A 12,522-nucleotide genomic window follows, 5' to 3' on the forward strand; every position below is an offset into this window, starting at 1 on the left:
CTCAAACCAGGTTGGCACACTTGAATGCGTCTTTTTGCTTTGTTAATGTTTTGCTAGAGTTTTGAGAGGGGCTAGAAATCTTTCTATAGGAAGTGTGTTGAGCTCCACTGATCCTTCCTGCAGAGCCTGTGCACGGAAACTGGGACYGGACATATGGAACCTTCCTAGCAACTTCCAGCAGAGGAGCTTGAAGTGCTTCATAAACTCTGGCAAGAACTGTCCCTTGTTGCTGTCCCTGTGCAGGAGAAGGAAGATTTCTCCTCCCTACAAACAGCCCCATCCCTTGGTGGGGATATAGCTTTCCCCTAGCAGTGTCCAACTCTAACTAAAACCTCATTGTGAGTCTAGTTTTTTCTGAAGGCTTAAGCCTACTGACCTGAGCAACATCAGCTTTTTTTTTTTAAAAAAACTTCCTGTGAATTAATGGAGAATAAGTGGTCTTGCTTCAATGACTGGGGGGAGGTGAGCCTAAAACAGTGAACTCTCTAATGTCCCAATTACTCTTCTGATAGTTGCTCATGCTGAGATCCATTTGTCTGTCCAGCTTTGTGTAGTTGTGGCATGTGATGTATGCATGGCACAACTTTCCTTAGACYCTCTTATCTCAAGTCCTGCAGTCCTGCCTGGCTCTGAGACAGGCTGTCTGTGCAGAAAGAGCAGTAACATATAGGCTGTCTGTCTTTYCCCTTTCTTGTAAGGCTATTTCTGCACTTGCTGACTCCAGGTATGCTGGAGCAGAAGTTGGACTGAGATCTCTTTTGCTTTGCAAACTGTGAATGTGTAGCAGTCTGTCCATTTAAGAGATGGACACTTTAAGGGCAAAAATGAGTGTCCTGGCTGCCTGAACTCAGCTAGTAGAGGTTGTCCCAGCCATGCTAGTTGGAATGGAGGAAGATATGCTGCTTGAACAGAAATGGGAATTGGGACAGATTCATCTTCAGATCTACCCAGAAGGGCCTTTCTCCTTGGGGGAGGGAAGCAAGAGGCTGTGGTGGTGCTTAGCCAGGGTCCTTGAATGCTGGAGAGAATGYTTGTAGTGTTGTGAACAGYTCCTTGCTTTGAGCTGAGGGAAGGYGTCRGAAGGGTATTTGGACAGACTGTAAAGTGATAGTCCTCTGTCCTGTCTCCCCCAGCCTTCCTATTTGAAGGAGCTGTAGGATAGTCCTAAGTTTTGCTGATACGAAGAGAGAGTCATTGCATGTRTGTGTTTGCTGTCATCAATAGCTCATGGTTTCTTCTTTCAGACTATCCTCACAGCTCAACTGCCCCAGCCCCCATTACTGCTGTTTTGGCATCTTTCCTGCTAACTGGTCTGACAGCAGCTAGGTCTGAACAGCCTTTTCCATTCACTGATGTGATTAGGGTAGATTTATAGAAGGCTCCTTGCCTAATCCCGGGTTTATTTGCTGGCTGAAGTTGTAACGCAGGTAATAAYATTCCTCCTAAAGTGCTGGCAGAATGTTCCCATTTTGATTTAGAGATCAGTCTGTGAAGTTCAACAGCAAATGTATCCAAGCCTTTTGTTTTGCACCCTAAGGTGTGAAAAAGCCCCAATAAAAAAGAAGGCAAGTGAGAGAGCAAACCTGGCTGTTATGCAGGAGAGTGCTTCCTCCTGGTTTCATGTACAGAGCTGTTTTTCTCAAAATACTTATAAACTCTCATGGCCTCTTTATCTTTTTCATTTTTTTTCCTTCCACCTCCAAAGTTCTTTCCTACCAGCCTTCACTAACTTTAACTTTCTTGTCTCCAGCCTTCTCTACTGGGGGCAGAGGGGACAGGATGTGTCCACCTTGGGTAACAAAGCCAGGTGGCCTGTCTCCAAACCTGTAGTGGAGACATGGAGCTTAATTTTCCCCAAGTATGCAGTAATGCTCAGCACCTTGCCACCTTTCTGTTCTTCTACTGCTGCATCTGGCTGTTCCTCTTGTGCAGGCTCTGGATTTTTCTGCCCCTTCACTAAGACAGTTAAACTTGCTAATTCTGCAGAAAATGGTGGGTGAGTTGTGGGGCTTTTCTCCCATATTAGTTTTCTGCCATGCAAGAAGTTGAATTGGYTCATGGGGGGAGAGGGTTGAGAACCCTCCCTGTCTGCAGGGTAAGGCCGATCAGCTCAAACCAGTACAATGAAATCAGGGGGCAGGTTTCTGTTAATGTGGTTAATGGGTGTGTTGCCTTCACCTCAATTCTTGAAAGAGTAACTTTAATACATTAGAGTGATGCTCTGTTACAATCACTTTATTAGTACTTTAAAACCATTTTTGAACTCGTCGAATGGGCCATAGGGGTGTAATGCAATTGCTGTACACCCTGTCATGTGACTTATACCCTGGATTTCTGTTGGTTGAGGTACTTTTTCTGATAATGTGAAAATAATATATTGGAGGTAAACCCTTAAAATCAAGAGCTGAAGGAGTATCTATCTTGTGGGTGTGAACCACTGTCTCCTGAATGCAGTGGGGTGATGTTGACTGAGAGCTTTCACATTGATTACATAGACTTAAAAGCCATACCTCTTTTTAAAACTAAACATTTTTTTATCACCTCCTTGGCCTTTRGRMKCARSYWRSYTGMKYCYAAACTCTTCTCTGCAAGCACTGGAGAAGAAAGACACTTTAAAAATGGATGCTGAGTGTCTTCTGTCTTGWATGGTCTGGGAAAGGCAACTGAAGGAAAATGCAGCAAATAGTGAAAGACTTGTGATTAAAAACTGTTATAGCTACTGACATAGCTAAACATCAGCACCTGGCAAGGCAAGGACTTGGAAAAGTGGGTCATAATTAAATCTACCAGAGGAGGATATAAATCTGTTTAGAAGGTCTATTCCCTTGAGTATGACAGTACATGCTCATGATACGTGGCCCAGACTTCAATATCTCTAAGTGATGGGGAGTGGTCTCAAAAGATCACAACAAAAGGGAGGAAAAAAAAATCTTATCAGAGCTGTGAGATTAATTCTGCTCAACCTTATAGAGGAAAGTCAGTGTTATTTGCCCTGAGCACACTCTACATCAGTGGAGAGAAATGGGACCTTTCACTGAGCCATCTGACTTGACCTAGATGCCCATCTTGGGAGAAAGGCTTCCCTTCCTCGTGTTGCTATTTCTCTCCATTGAGCGTGAAGAGAATCCAAGATGACCAACTCAGACTTTTCATGCGACTCGGATATCTAAAAGCAGAAAAAATGAATCTTATTCCATGCAAACATATATTTTACATATATGTGATGATAGCAGCTGTAACTACCRCATTTGTAAATACAACTGCCAGAATGGTTTCTTTCCAAACAAAGCAACTGCTTGGTGCAATTCACTGACAAGGTTACTCCTACATCTGACTGACTTGTAACCAGCAGTATGCTTTTACATCTTAGCTCTACTGACTTACACCTGATGGAGAAATGGGTCTCCATTTTAGAAGCTCTAATATCAAACCACATGCCACAAAAGCTTGGGTGAGCATGATTTGAAAGGTCAAACATCATGGATGGATGCAGTGTACAAGAGTGTGTACACGCCTAATGGACTCTGCTGGCACAGGGTGGAACTGCGCACACATTTATCAAGCTTGTCCCTAAATATCACCTTATTTTTTTTATCTACTGAGGGTTAGATTTTCCACTGTTATGCTGAATTAATCCAAATAGTGCTTAGGGCTTATCTGATAAGTATTTGTAATGCTCCTGTGGAGCARCTCTGGTGTTTTTTTCCATGGCCCATAGACTCTTCTGAGGAAAAGCTGGAGAGCTATTACCAGGTGTAGGATGAGGGGAGGAGAGGAGGACAGGGAATAACTTGGGAAATGGCAGCACTGGAATTTCTTTAGCTTAAGGGRAGACTTCTGTGGATGTATGAGATGGAAGTCTTTACTGCAACCAAAACATGTGGCTAGTGAGCCAACCACCATCCACTTGCAGGACTGCCAGTTCTTTTAGAGTGAATAATACAAATACCTACTTCAATAGGAAGAACTTCGAGCCAATTGTGCTGAATTCAAATGTCCAATTGAGCCTTTTGTGTGCCTGTCCCTTCCCTGGTCATGCCAACAGGCTGTGTGGCCTTGTAAGGGAACACCACAGCCAAATACTGTCCAAACCTCTGTCTAAAGCAAGCTGGRGCTCATCTGGGGTCAGAAAAGAAACAGATGTCACCCTGGACATTATCCAGTATTTACTTCCTCAATAGGAATTATCCTTTCCTTGGTTTGGGCATGGCTGGGAATTATGGCTCTCTGCTGCAAAGCAGACAAGGCTTGTCTTTTCTACCTTTGTATGTGAGTCGTCTTTGCTGTGGTTTCTCAGTTAGGCAGCTCAGGGTTAGGTTTCTTAATCTGGCAGCTCAGGGTGCAGACATTGGGCTGTTCTGGCTGCACCCAGTAGAAAGTAGTGCTGGATGTCCCTTCTCGTTTACAAACAAGTTCTACAGGTTTCCTTGTATTTTAATCCAAATGAGGCCCTGTGTTGTGGACCTGGCCTCCTGTCAAGAGGTGCCTGTGTACAGAGTGTCCATTTCATGAGTCAGCCTGCAGCCTACCTGACCACTCCTTTCCCAGCAGCCCGAGGACAGTGTTTGCTTTATTAGTAATTCATCAATTGTCAGGGGCATGGGAGGGGGTGAATTGGCTATGTTTTGGCTTTGCCCCGATCTGAACTGTAYGTTGCTCAATGAGCATGTCCAGTATTGGCAGGAGAGGTGAAGAGAGCCAGTCTAACATACCCAATGCTCGTTTGGTGATTTATCCACTAGGAGCAGCATGCCACCTCTGTGGCAATCGGGTAATCCTGGGATGATGGGGATTACAGAAGCAGAAAGTCTAGTTGGATGAGTAGCTATGGGCACATGGTCAGAAGTAGTAAGGCAAGCCCTGARCTCTATTTCTGAGCATCTCTGACCTGTGGGAGCAGGCTAGGACAAGCTGTTGTCTTTGAGTCACTCCTCTGGTTCAAGGATGCTCTTGGTACCTGATGATGAAATAATTCCTGGTGTAAAAAGAGAATCAGTTGAGGTAGTCAGTGGAAAATACAAGCACACAGGAGATCAGGATCAGGCCTCCTTGAGTTACGTGGTGGATAATGAAGAGACTGGCTAGTGGGAAGGCACCCAGCTGGAAGAGAGAAGGGCAGAACTGTCAGGGATGGACTGGGCTGGGTTGTTAAGGTGAGCATAGAAAGGATGTTTGGCARCTTTTGGATGTAGCTGAGAAAGGAGCATTTGTTTGGCTCAAACATCTTTGAGCCTAAATACATGCCTACCATCAGCTACTAGGATACACCCCTTATCACCCAACAGAAACAATTTTCATTTCCCAAATTGTTTGCTGTATCTCTCTTCTGGGATAGAAGGCCAAACCTCTAGTTGCCTTGATGTGAGTTGTCTGGGGAGCTTGGATGAAAGCAATGAATTGCCAGCCACACAGTGCATGTAATATGAAGTGTTTGTGCTTCTGACTGGGGACCTGCAGATCTGGCTTTTGGATAGCAATAGCAGTCTTGTTTTGTTGGTCATACTGGTGTTTTATCCAATGAGTTTGTCCAAAGGAGCCACCTTCATAGGTGTGGGTGGGAATAAGGACTTCTGCTGTGGCTTTTTTTGGATAGCACCTGCACTGTGTTGGTACAGACAAGACAGGCCAGCTGTGTTGTCCTGTTCCAGTCCTACATGATTTTGTCATGGGAGGGATACAGCTGGTTTGGGGTCCTATTGGCTGTGGTCATTGTACCCACAGCAGGTTGTGAACTTTGGGGCTTAGACTATTGTCACTATCTCAGCTCAAGGAAGCAGCCCTAGTCCCTCACTCTCACTCCATCAGCCTGGGATGCTTGATAGAAGTAGTGTTCATCAATGCCAGGCTGAATATGGCTGCCTTCAGCCACTTTATTTTCAGGCATTAGCAGAGTTGTCCCCTGTCAATGCTGTTGCTTTTGTAAAGCTAACATCCCTAGATCCCTCATCTGAACAGTCACACTGTAATAGCCACATGTWGGGAACAGTGTGGCTAAGTTATGATGCTTCTTGCCTACCCTTAGCCACCACAAAATTAGATGTTTTAGTTGAAGTCCTCTCAGCCTCCTGTASGTGGAAATGGCTGTGAACTGCGGGCTGATCTTGCTTTCAGTCTTAGCCCTTGTCTTGGTTCCTCCCGAAGAATGARAGCAAGCCAGGAGCTAAATTTGCACAGTATCCCCTCTCCTTCCCTGYTGTCCCTATAGATAATGCTAGGTGCTTTGACTAAAGGCTGAAGATGTGAAGGCTTTGATTCATGGGTGAGCTAGGAAAGAGGTGAGAGCTTGGAGAGGGATGATGTGGAGAAGGTGAAGGAACAAGGTGAAGSCAGAGCCAAGAAGAGTCATTTTTAGCTGGTGATCAGGACATAAGTCACCCAGTGARGAGAGCTGAGGGAATARAAGGGGTCTCTCTGCAGAAAGCAGGAACTATCCAGAGAAGGGAAGGATCAAAGAAAGAATGGTAGATCCCTAGAGGATTTTGAMGACAGGAAGAAATTACTAGCCAGATCCAAAACTGCAGAATTGCACAGTTTCTATTGTATTTTCCCCCCAAATACTGAAGATGTGCCCTCTAGCAAGAATGATGGTGGAAAAGTCCTCTAGCATAAGATACACAACAAAGCTTGTGATCTGGTGCTGACTGTGGCATCTCTGCCAAGGGGCTGGGATAGTACATGCAGATGTAAACAGAGCAGCTGTAGGTATCGGTGAGTAATTGGCCCTGATAGGAAATGTGGAGGGCAACTTCAATCCCTTTTTCTTTTCTCCTAGCTGTTTGGCTGCGGCTCTGTTGCGCAGATCGTGCTCAGCAGAGGGTCTCATGGAGGCTTCCTGACTGTTAACCTGGCTTTTGGCTTTGCKGTGACGCTCGGCATTTTGATCTCGGGACAGATATCAGGTATGTTGCAGCTCTGCCTGGGCTGGATTTTAACAGTGAGAATTGTTACATAGGCCCAGATGGCTGTACTTTCTCTATGAAGCACTGGTATGGAAACCAGTGTTCCTTGGCTCATCTGAGACAAATTCTGCTTGTAAAAAATGCACTAACCTCAAACCTTTCTACAGGTGGACACTTGAACCCAGCTGTCACTTTTGCCATGTGCTTCTTGGCCCGGGAGCCCTGGATCAAGCTGCCAATTTATGCCCTGGCCCAAACAYTGGGGGCTTTCCTAGGAGCTGGCATCGTCTTTGGGCTATACTTTGGTAAGTACAGAAACCTTGTGTGTGTTGGGACACAACAGGTGCTCTTCAAGAATGACTTTAGGAAGGCTGGTTCCCAGATCAGAGAAGTATTTCCTTGCAGAGCAGGAGAGTGGGCAAGGCTTTCTGGTTGTCATGGTAGTGATGGCTTCAAGCCTCCTCAAACCGATCTGAAGGCCAAGCAGCATAGTCAATGTGTCTTCATCCTTTAAGTAACAATCACTGTAAGATCAACCTCTGAATTGTCCCTCTAGTAACTACTGACTGGATGAGAACAGGTCTTCCAGAGAYGATGATGAAACACTTCTAGTGATGGAGATCTTGTGCCTGTTCTAGAGTCAATTYATCCTTCTTAGTTAACAACAAAAAAACCACACTGGACCTCTTCTGCATCTATTTCACATTAGCTTCCAGWCAGCAGTAGGACAGTTTTATCTGACCTTATTAAGGTATTGGTTATATCTTGGAAAAGATCCTAAAAATCCAGTTAGTCATACCTTTATTCTTTCTACACAGTGTTCCTAATCACAGGACAATATTCAGTGGCAACAACTAAACGCTTCTTGATGTTTAGAAAAACGTTTAATACTACTAATAAGCAAAGCTGTGCTGATGTAACCCTGAAATGTAAGCAAGTAAAAGCAGTCAGCATTTATCAATGTTCRTGACTTAATGGGTGTTAGATCTAATCAGTGTTGCAGATTAGATCCATAACAATATCTAGATGACYCCTGCAACTCCACTGGCACTCCCACCTTGGTGGGAATTAACACTGTGATTAGTGTTTCCTTTTGGGTGGGATGTAGCCCTTTGCTGGTGCCTGGCCTATAAGAAACACTAGGACAGGACCTTTGACTGAACCTGAGCCTGGCTGCTGAAGTGTTACGGTGGACCACATGCTGAGTTTTCCAAGTGGGCATTTTCTCTACAGCAACTGGTTTTGTATCATGTAGCAACAGCRTGCTCAGAGGATTCTGTCTCAATATTCATAGCTCTATGGGGTATATGTTTTAGTCATCTACCRAGCAAGTGCCTCTCTTTGTATGATGCTAAATGACTGACCTCTCTCTCTTCTCTCCTCACCTCTAGATGCTATCTGGGCTTTTGGCAAAAACCAGCTGTATGTAACAGGAGAGAATGGTACTGCTGGTATCTTTGCCACRTACCCATCTGAGCATCTGAACATTGTGAATGGATTCTTTGACCAGGTAAGAAGGTGCTAGGGAAATACTAGCAACTGAAGAGGAATTTTTGGGGTGATTTTTGGGCCTCTTCCTTGGTTAGGGCAAAGAATTAATTTTATTTTAAGAGAAGACATCTAGAAAGTTTTAGAGCTGATATGAGTCCCTCACTAGCCAGTAGGGAGAGCAGAGTCCAGAAAGGAACCTTAGAGCGAGAGGATTGGTGTTAAATGGATTAAACAGTGGTACAATAGATTATACCTGGCAAGGATACTAGTGAAAAGACATCACTGCTCTTGTGAAAAGTGCCTTTTCTCATGCTATCAGACAATCCTATATTTTTGCCTCCATTCTGAAATAGCACCTCTGAGCAAGCCCTACCTAAGATTCAAATGCTGAGGAAGTGATATTGTGAATGGTGCAAGAATATCTGCACAGCAGGGCTGAATCAGTCTTGGACACACAGACTAGCCAAATCTGACAGTCTGGGCTTTGTTTCTGGGGTTTTGGGGATGATTCCCATGGCTTTTGCATGAATGAGCTTGAGCTGCTGCTCTAGGGTTTTCTCCCAATGGTTTATGATCTTCTGAGTCTTCCTCCCCCGCACACAAGGCAGACTTCCTTTCATAAGGAAGAAGAGAACAAGACATCCTCATTATGGGCCTTTAGTCACTTTAGTCTCTTGGCAAAGTAGAAACTGTCTGACTTCCCAAGGGATAAATCTGAGGTCTCAGCCTCTGAGGAGCTACAATGTGAGAAAGGATGATTCTTCCTCACCCCCACTGTACCACTCCAGCTGCACAGGCCAAAGGTCAAGGGGATGTGGAGAGGTGGCTGCTGTTAGAGAAGACTGCCTCCCCTCTGAAGCTGCCACGAACTCCAAAGCCAACAGCAGATGCTCAGCTATAGSAGGATGGAAGTAGATTTGGGAAGGTGTCTTCAGCAGCTCTGGCTGTTCAAATGCCCCCTATCTGGGGGGGAAGGGGGAAGTGAGAGCTTGATCCAGTCTGTTGGCTGCCAGAAGTATGTTCTGTTCTTCTGTTCCCTAGTGGGTGCTCAGTCTATTGGGAGGTCTCATAATGCTGTGGATYGACTTAGTACTGTTTTTTTCCCTCCAGAGGATGAGGTCTAAGCACACAGGACTTTGGAGGTGCTAACTCAGTTAAAAGATTCATGTGAATTAAATTGTTTTTCTCTTCCTGCTTTGTCCTAGTTCATTGGCACTGCCTCCCTGATTGTTTGTGTCTTGGCTATTGTGGATCCCTACAACAACCCTGTCCCCATAGGGCTGGAAGCTTTCACAATTGGCTTTGTTGTTCTTGTTATTGGAACCTCCATGGGCTTCAACTCTGGCTAYGCTGTCAACCCTGCCAGGGACTTTGGGCCTCGTCTCTTCACAGCCATTGCTGGCTGGGGCTCTGAGGTATTCTGGTAAGTGTTTAACTGTAAAAAGCTTGTGGCCGCAAAAGTGGTAGTGGTGAAATAACGAGCCTAAGTAGATGGCACTTCTGGCGTGATAAAGAGTMTTAGAACCCATGAGGTATCTCTGGATATTATAAAAATCTTTATAAGACACCGACTGCTCTGTTTTTTTTTTCTTTAGAAATTACAGAAGCAGGGCAGTTTCCAGCTTTACTATCCAGGAAGATACCTAAGAGGATTCGTGAGAAGTTCAGGTTCACCTTCAGCATGAGCTTTTWGAAATTGCCTGTAGTTCTTGAGTTATAGTGAATGCAGGAAGCTAGTCAGACTTGGRTTTTGTTCCTGTTGTAGATCAAAGGAGCTATGAGCAGTTCAGGCTGCTTGCTCTCAAGGGATGCTCTGCCACAGGSTGTGGAAGGGAATTGAATGTATCTGACTTAGGTACTACAACAGCTTTTCTTCCATCTTGGTTAAGAGACGATCTGGATCCCAGAAGCAGCTGTTTTGAATTGCTTGTCACTTGAACTTGCAAAAAGGGCAACATCTATCATCAGTGTTGCTATGGATACTCAAGGGCTGTTGTCTTTTTCAAGTCAAYGGTGATGTTTGGAGATGACCAGATCTTACCTTATTCCAGCTCCAAACACAAGTATCCTGATGCCTAAGCTGCGGTTCATCTCATGCATTTYTTTGTTTTTTGTTTTCCAGGACTGGTAAGCAGTGGTGGTGGGTCCCAATTGTTGCTCCTCTGCTTGGTGCCATTGGAGGAGTGATAGTCTATCAGCTGATGATTGGATGTCATGATGAGCCTTCTCCACCTGCCTCTGAACAGGAAACAGTCAAGTTGGCTAATGTGAAGCACGGGGAAAGGGTCTGAGAAAGCTGCCCCTTAGGACTGGCAGACATGTTACTCAGGACTACAGTCAGAAAAGAGGAGAAAGGAGTCAAGGAGAGCTTCAAGAACAACAGGAAGAGATTTTGTTTTTCTTTCCCTTCTTCCCCCCCCCATCCCCCAATCCCATTTTGAGATATTCTAGCCTAGTTTCTCTGTACAGACCTGATGCATTTTCTTTAGACATTTTTCCTGTGAGCCATTCTCCAAATGCAAAGATATCATGTAATCCTTTCCTAGTAAAAGGGGGTTGAGGATTGTAGGAATCTAAAGAGCTGGGYGTTGCTGTCCAGTACCTCCAATTCAGGTTGGGCATTCAGCATCTGCAGCTCTMCTGGGCTATGTTGCTGGCCTAGTGGGTTAACTTGGCAAATCATTTCCCTCCAAGTCTGTGTTCCCATCTGCAAGGTGAGAATGGTGCAAAATGTAAATTGCTTTGCCAGCTTAGAATGGAGAATCTTACATTCTGGGGTGGGGAGGGGGGAAGGAATCAGTTTGTTTCCATGATGGATCAAATTCATGTTTGGTGTAGCTCTGAAGTCAATGACTTGACACTAGGAGTGAACTTGTCTAAAAGATTTTAATTGGCCAGACTTTTCTTGCCTCCCAGGAGCTCCCAGAATATCATATCAGTCAGTTGATTCATAATCTTAGAGCAGAGAATGAGAATGCACTGGATTTTAACTTAATATTAAGACAAAATGTTTACAAACCACTGCATYCTGTTTTAATCACAATTTTTAATATTGTCACGTCACAGAAGATAACACACARTAAATCCTTGTTTTAGCCAGGGGCTAACCTGGTAAGAAAGTCTGGCTCCCTGTAGCAGCCTTTCTAATCAATCAGCTTTGTATATAAATTGCAATTAGCTAATAGCCAAGTTCCACTGAAAACATGGTGTCACTAAAGTTGTATGTGTTCATGTAAGTGTCACAAGTGTTTTTTGTTGTTTTTTTATAGAGATACATAAATGTACTCCTTTAAAGCTGTTACTAAGCAGCTTTTGTTGGGGTGAGTTAATTTGAAGATTTGTGGGAACAGCCTATTTTCTGACAGCTTTGGGATAACGTTGGATTTTCCTGAGACTGCTGAAGGTTATGGTATTGTGCTCTTGGAGCATCCTGGTTTCTACCTTGCAGAGTTACTAGGGTAGCCCTGATACTTGTAGTTCTTCTATCACAGAATTTCTGTGGAGGTGCCAGGTGTTCAGGCACCTCCTRTACAGTGTTGTGAGGCTGGAGGATCCCTGGCTCTCCCGATGTTGTGTTACTACAGCATATTTGAAATGAGCAGTATCAGTTGTGAAAGAATCTGTGGGTCCCGTGGCAATGCCTTAGAAAAACTCTTTCAAAGCCTCCATTTGAAGCTATTTGTGCATTAAAAATACATAACTTTGTACACATTTCCAGACACTAAAATGATGTGTTTTTTTGCCTTTTTTAAAAAAATAAAATGTCAATACTCGCACTTTAAAATGTCTGTGTCGGATGTATTTTTTTTTTAAGTTGTCAGTAAACTTTGCCATGGAAAGGAAGTCATCTATAGCAATAGCTTCCTCCAGCCCTTTCCCTCTCTTGAGCCCATCGGAGCAAAGGAGACTTAACCCTTACAGGCAATACATCTACATTTATTTCTCCCCCTCCCCCCCCTTTCAGGGAGGCAAGTGAGAGGACATGGAGTAACTGTACAAAGGGCAAGATATAGGCTATCAGGAGGAGTGTCCTGTAGTTGGATWCCTTGCTCTAAAGACAAAAGAAATGGGTCGGCATTTGTCCCTCATTCTTTCTACCGTTCAACCTACCTTATTATTATAGTCTTCCTGG

At 44.3% G+C, this 12,522-nt stretch overlaps 1 protein-coding gene across 1 annotated transcript in view; it reads left to right on the forward strand.

Annotated features, from left to right (window-relative positions):
- AQP3 (aquaporin 3 (Gill blood group)) overlaps positions 1-12,174 on the forward strand; it is a 15,949-nt gene extending 3,775 nt beyond the window's left edge. Inside the window, exons 2-6 of the mRNA XM_085321943.1 lie at positions 6,773-6,899; positions 7,067-7,204; positions 8,291-8,409; positions 9,596-9,813; positions 10,513-12,174. Coding sequence (XP_085178069.1) covers positions 6,773-6,899; positions 7,067-7,204; positions 8,291-8,409; positions 9,596-9,813; positions 10,513-10,681 — 771 coding nt within the window. The 3' untranslated portion in view covers positions 10,682-12,174. The remainder of the gene's footprint in view (positions 1-6,772; positions 6,900-7,066; positions 7,205-8,290; positions 8,410-9,595; positions 9,814-10,512) is intronic.
- Positions 12,175-12,522: the final 348 nt, after the last annotated feature.

Source organism: Rhea americana, unplaced genomic scaffold, assembly GCF_003343005.1.
Source record: "Rhea americana isolate MKP2758 unplaced genomic scaffold, rheAme1 scaffold_73, whole genome shotgun sequence".
NCBI classification, from domain to species: domain Eukaryota; kingdom Metazoa; phylum Chordata; class Aves; order Rheiformes; family Rheidae; genus Rhea; species Rhea americana.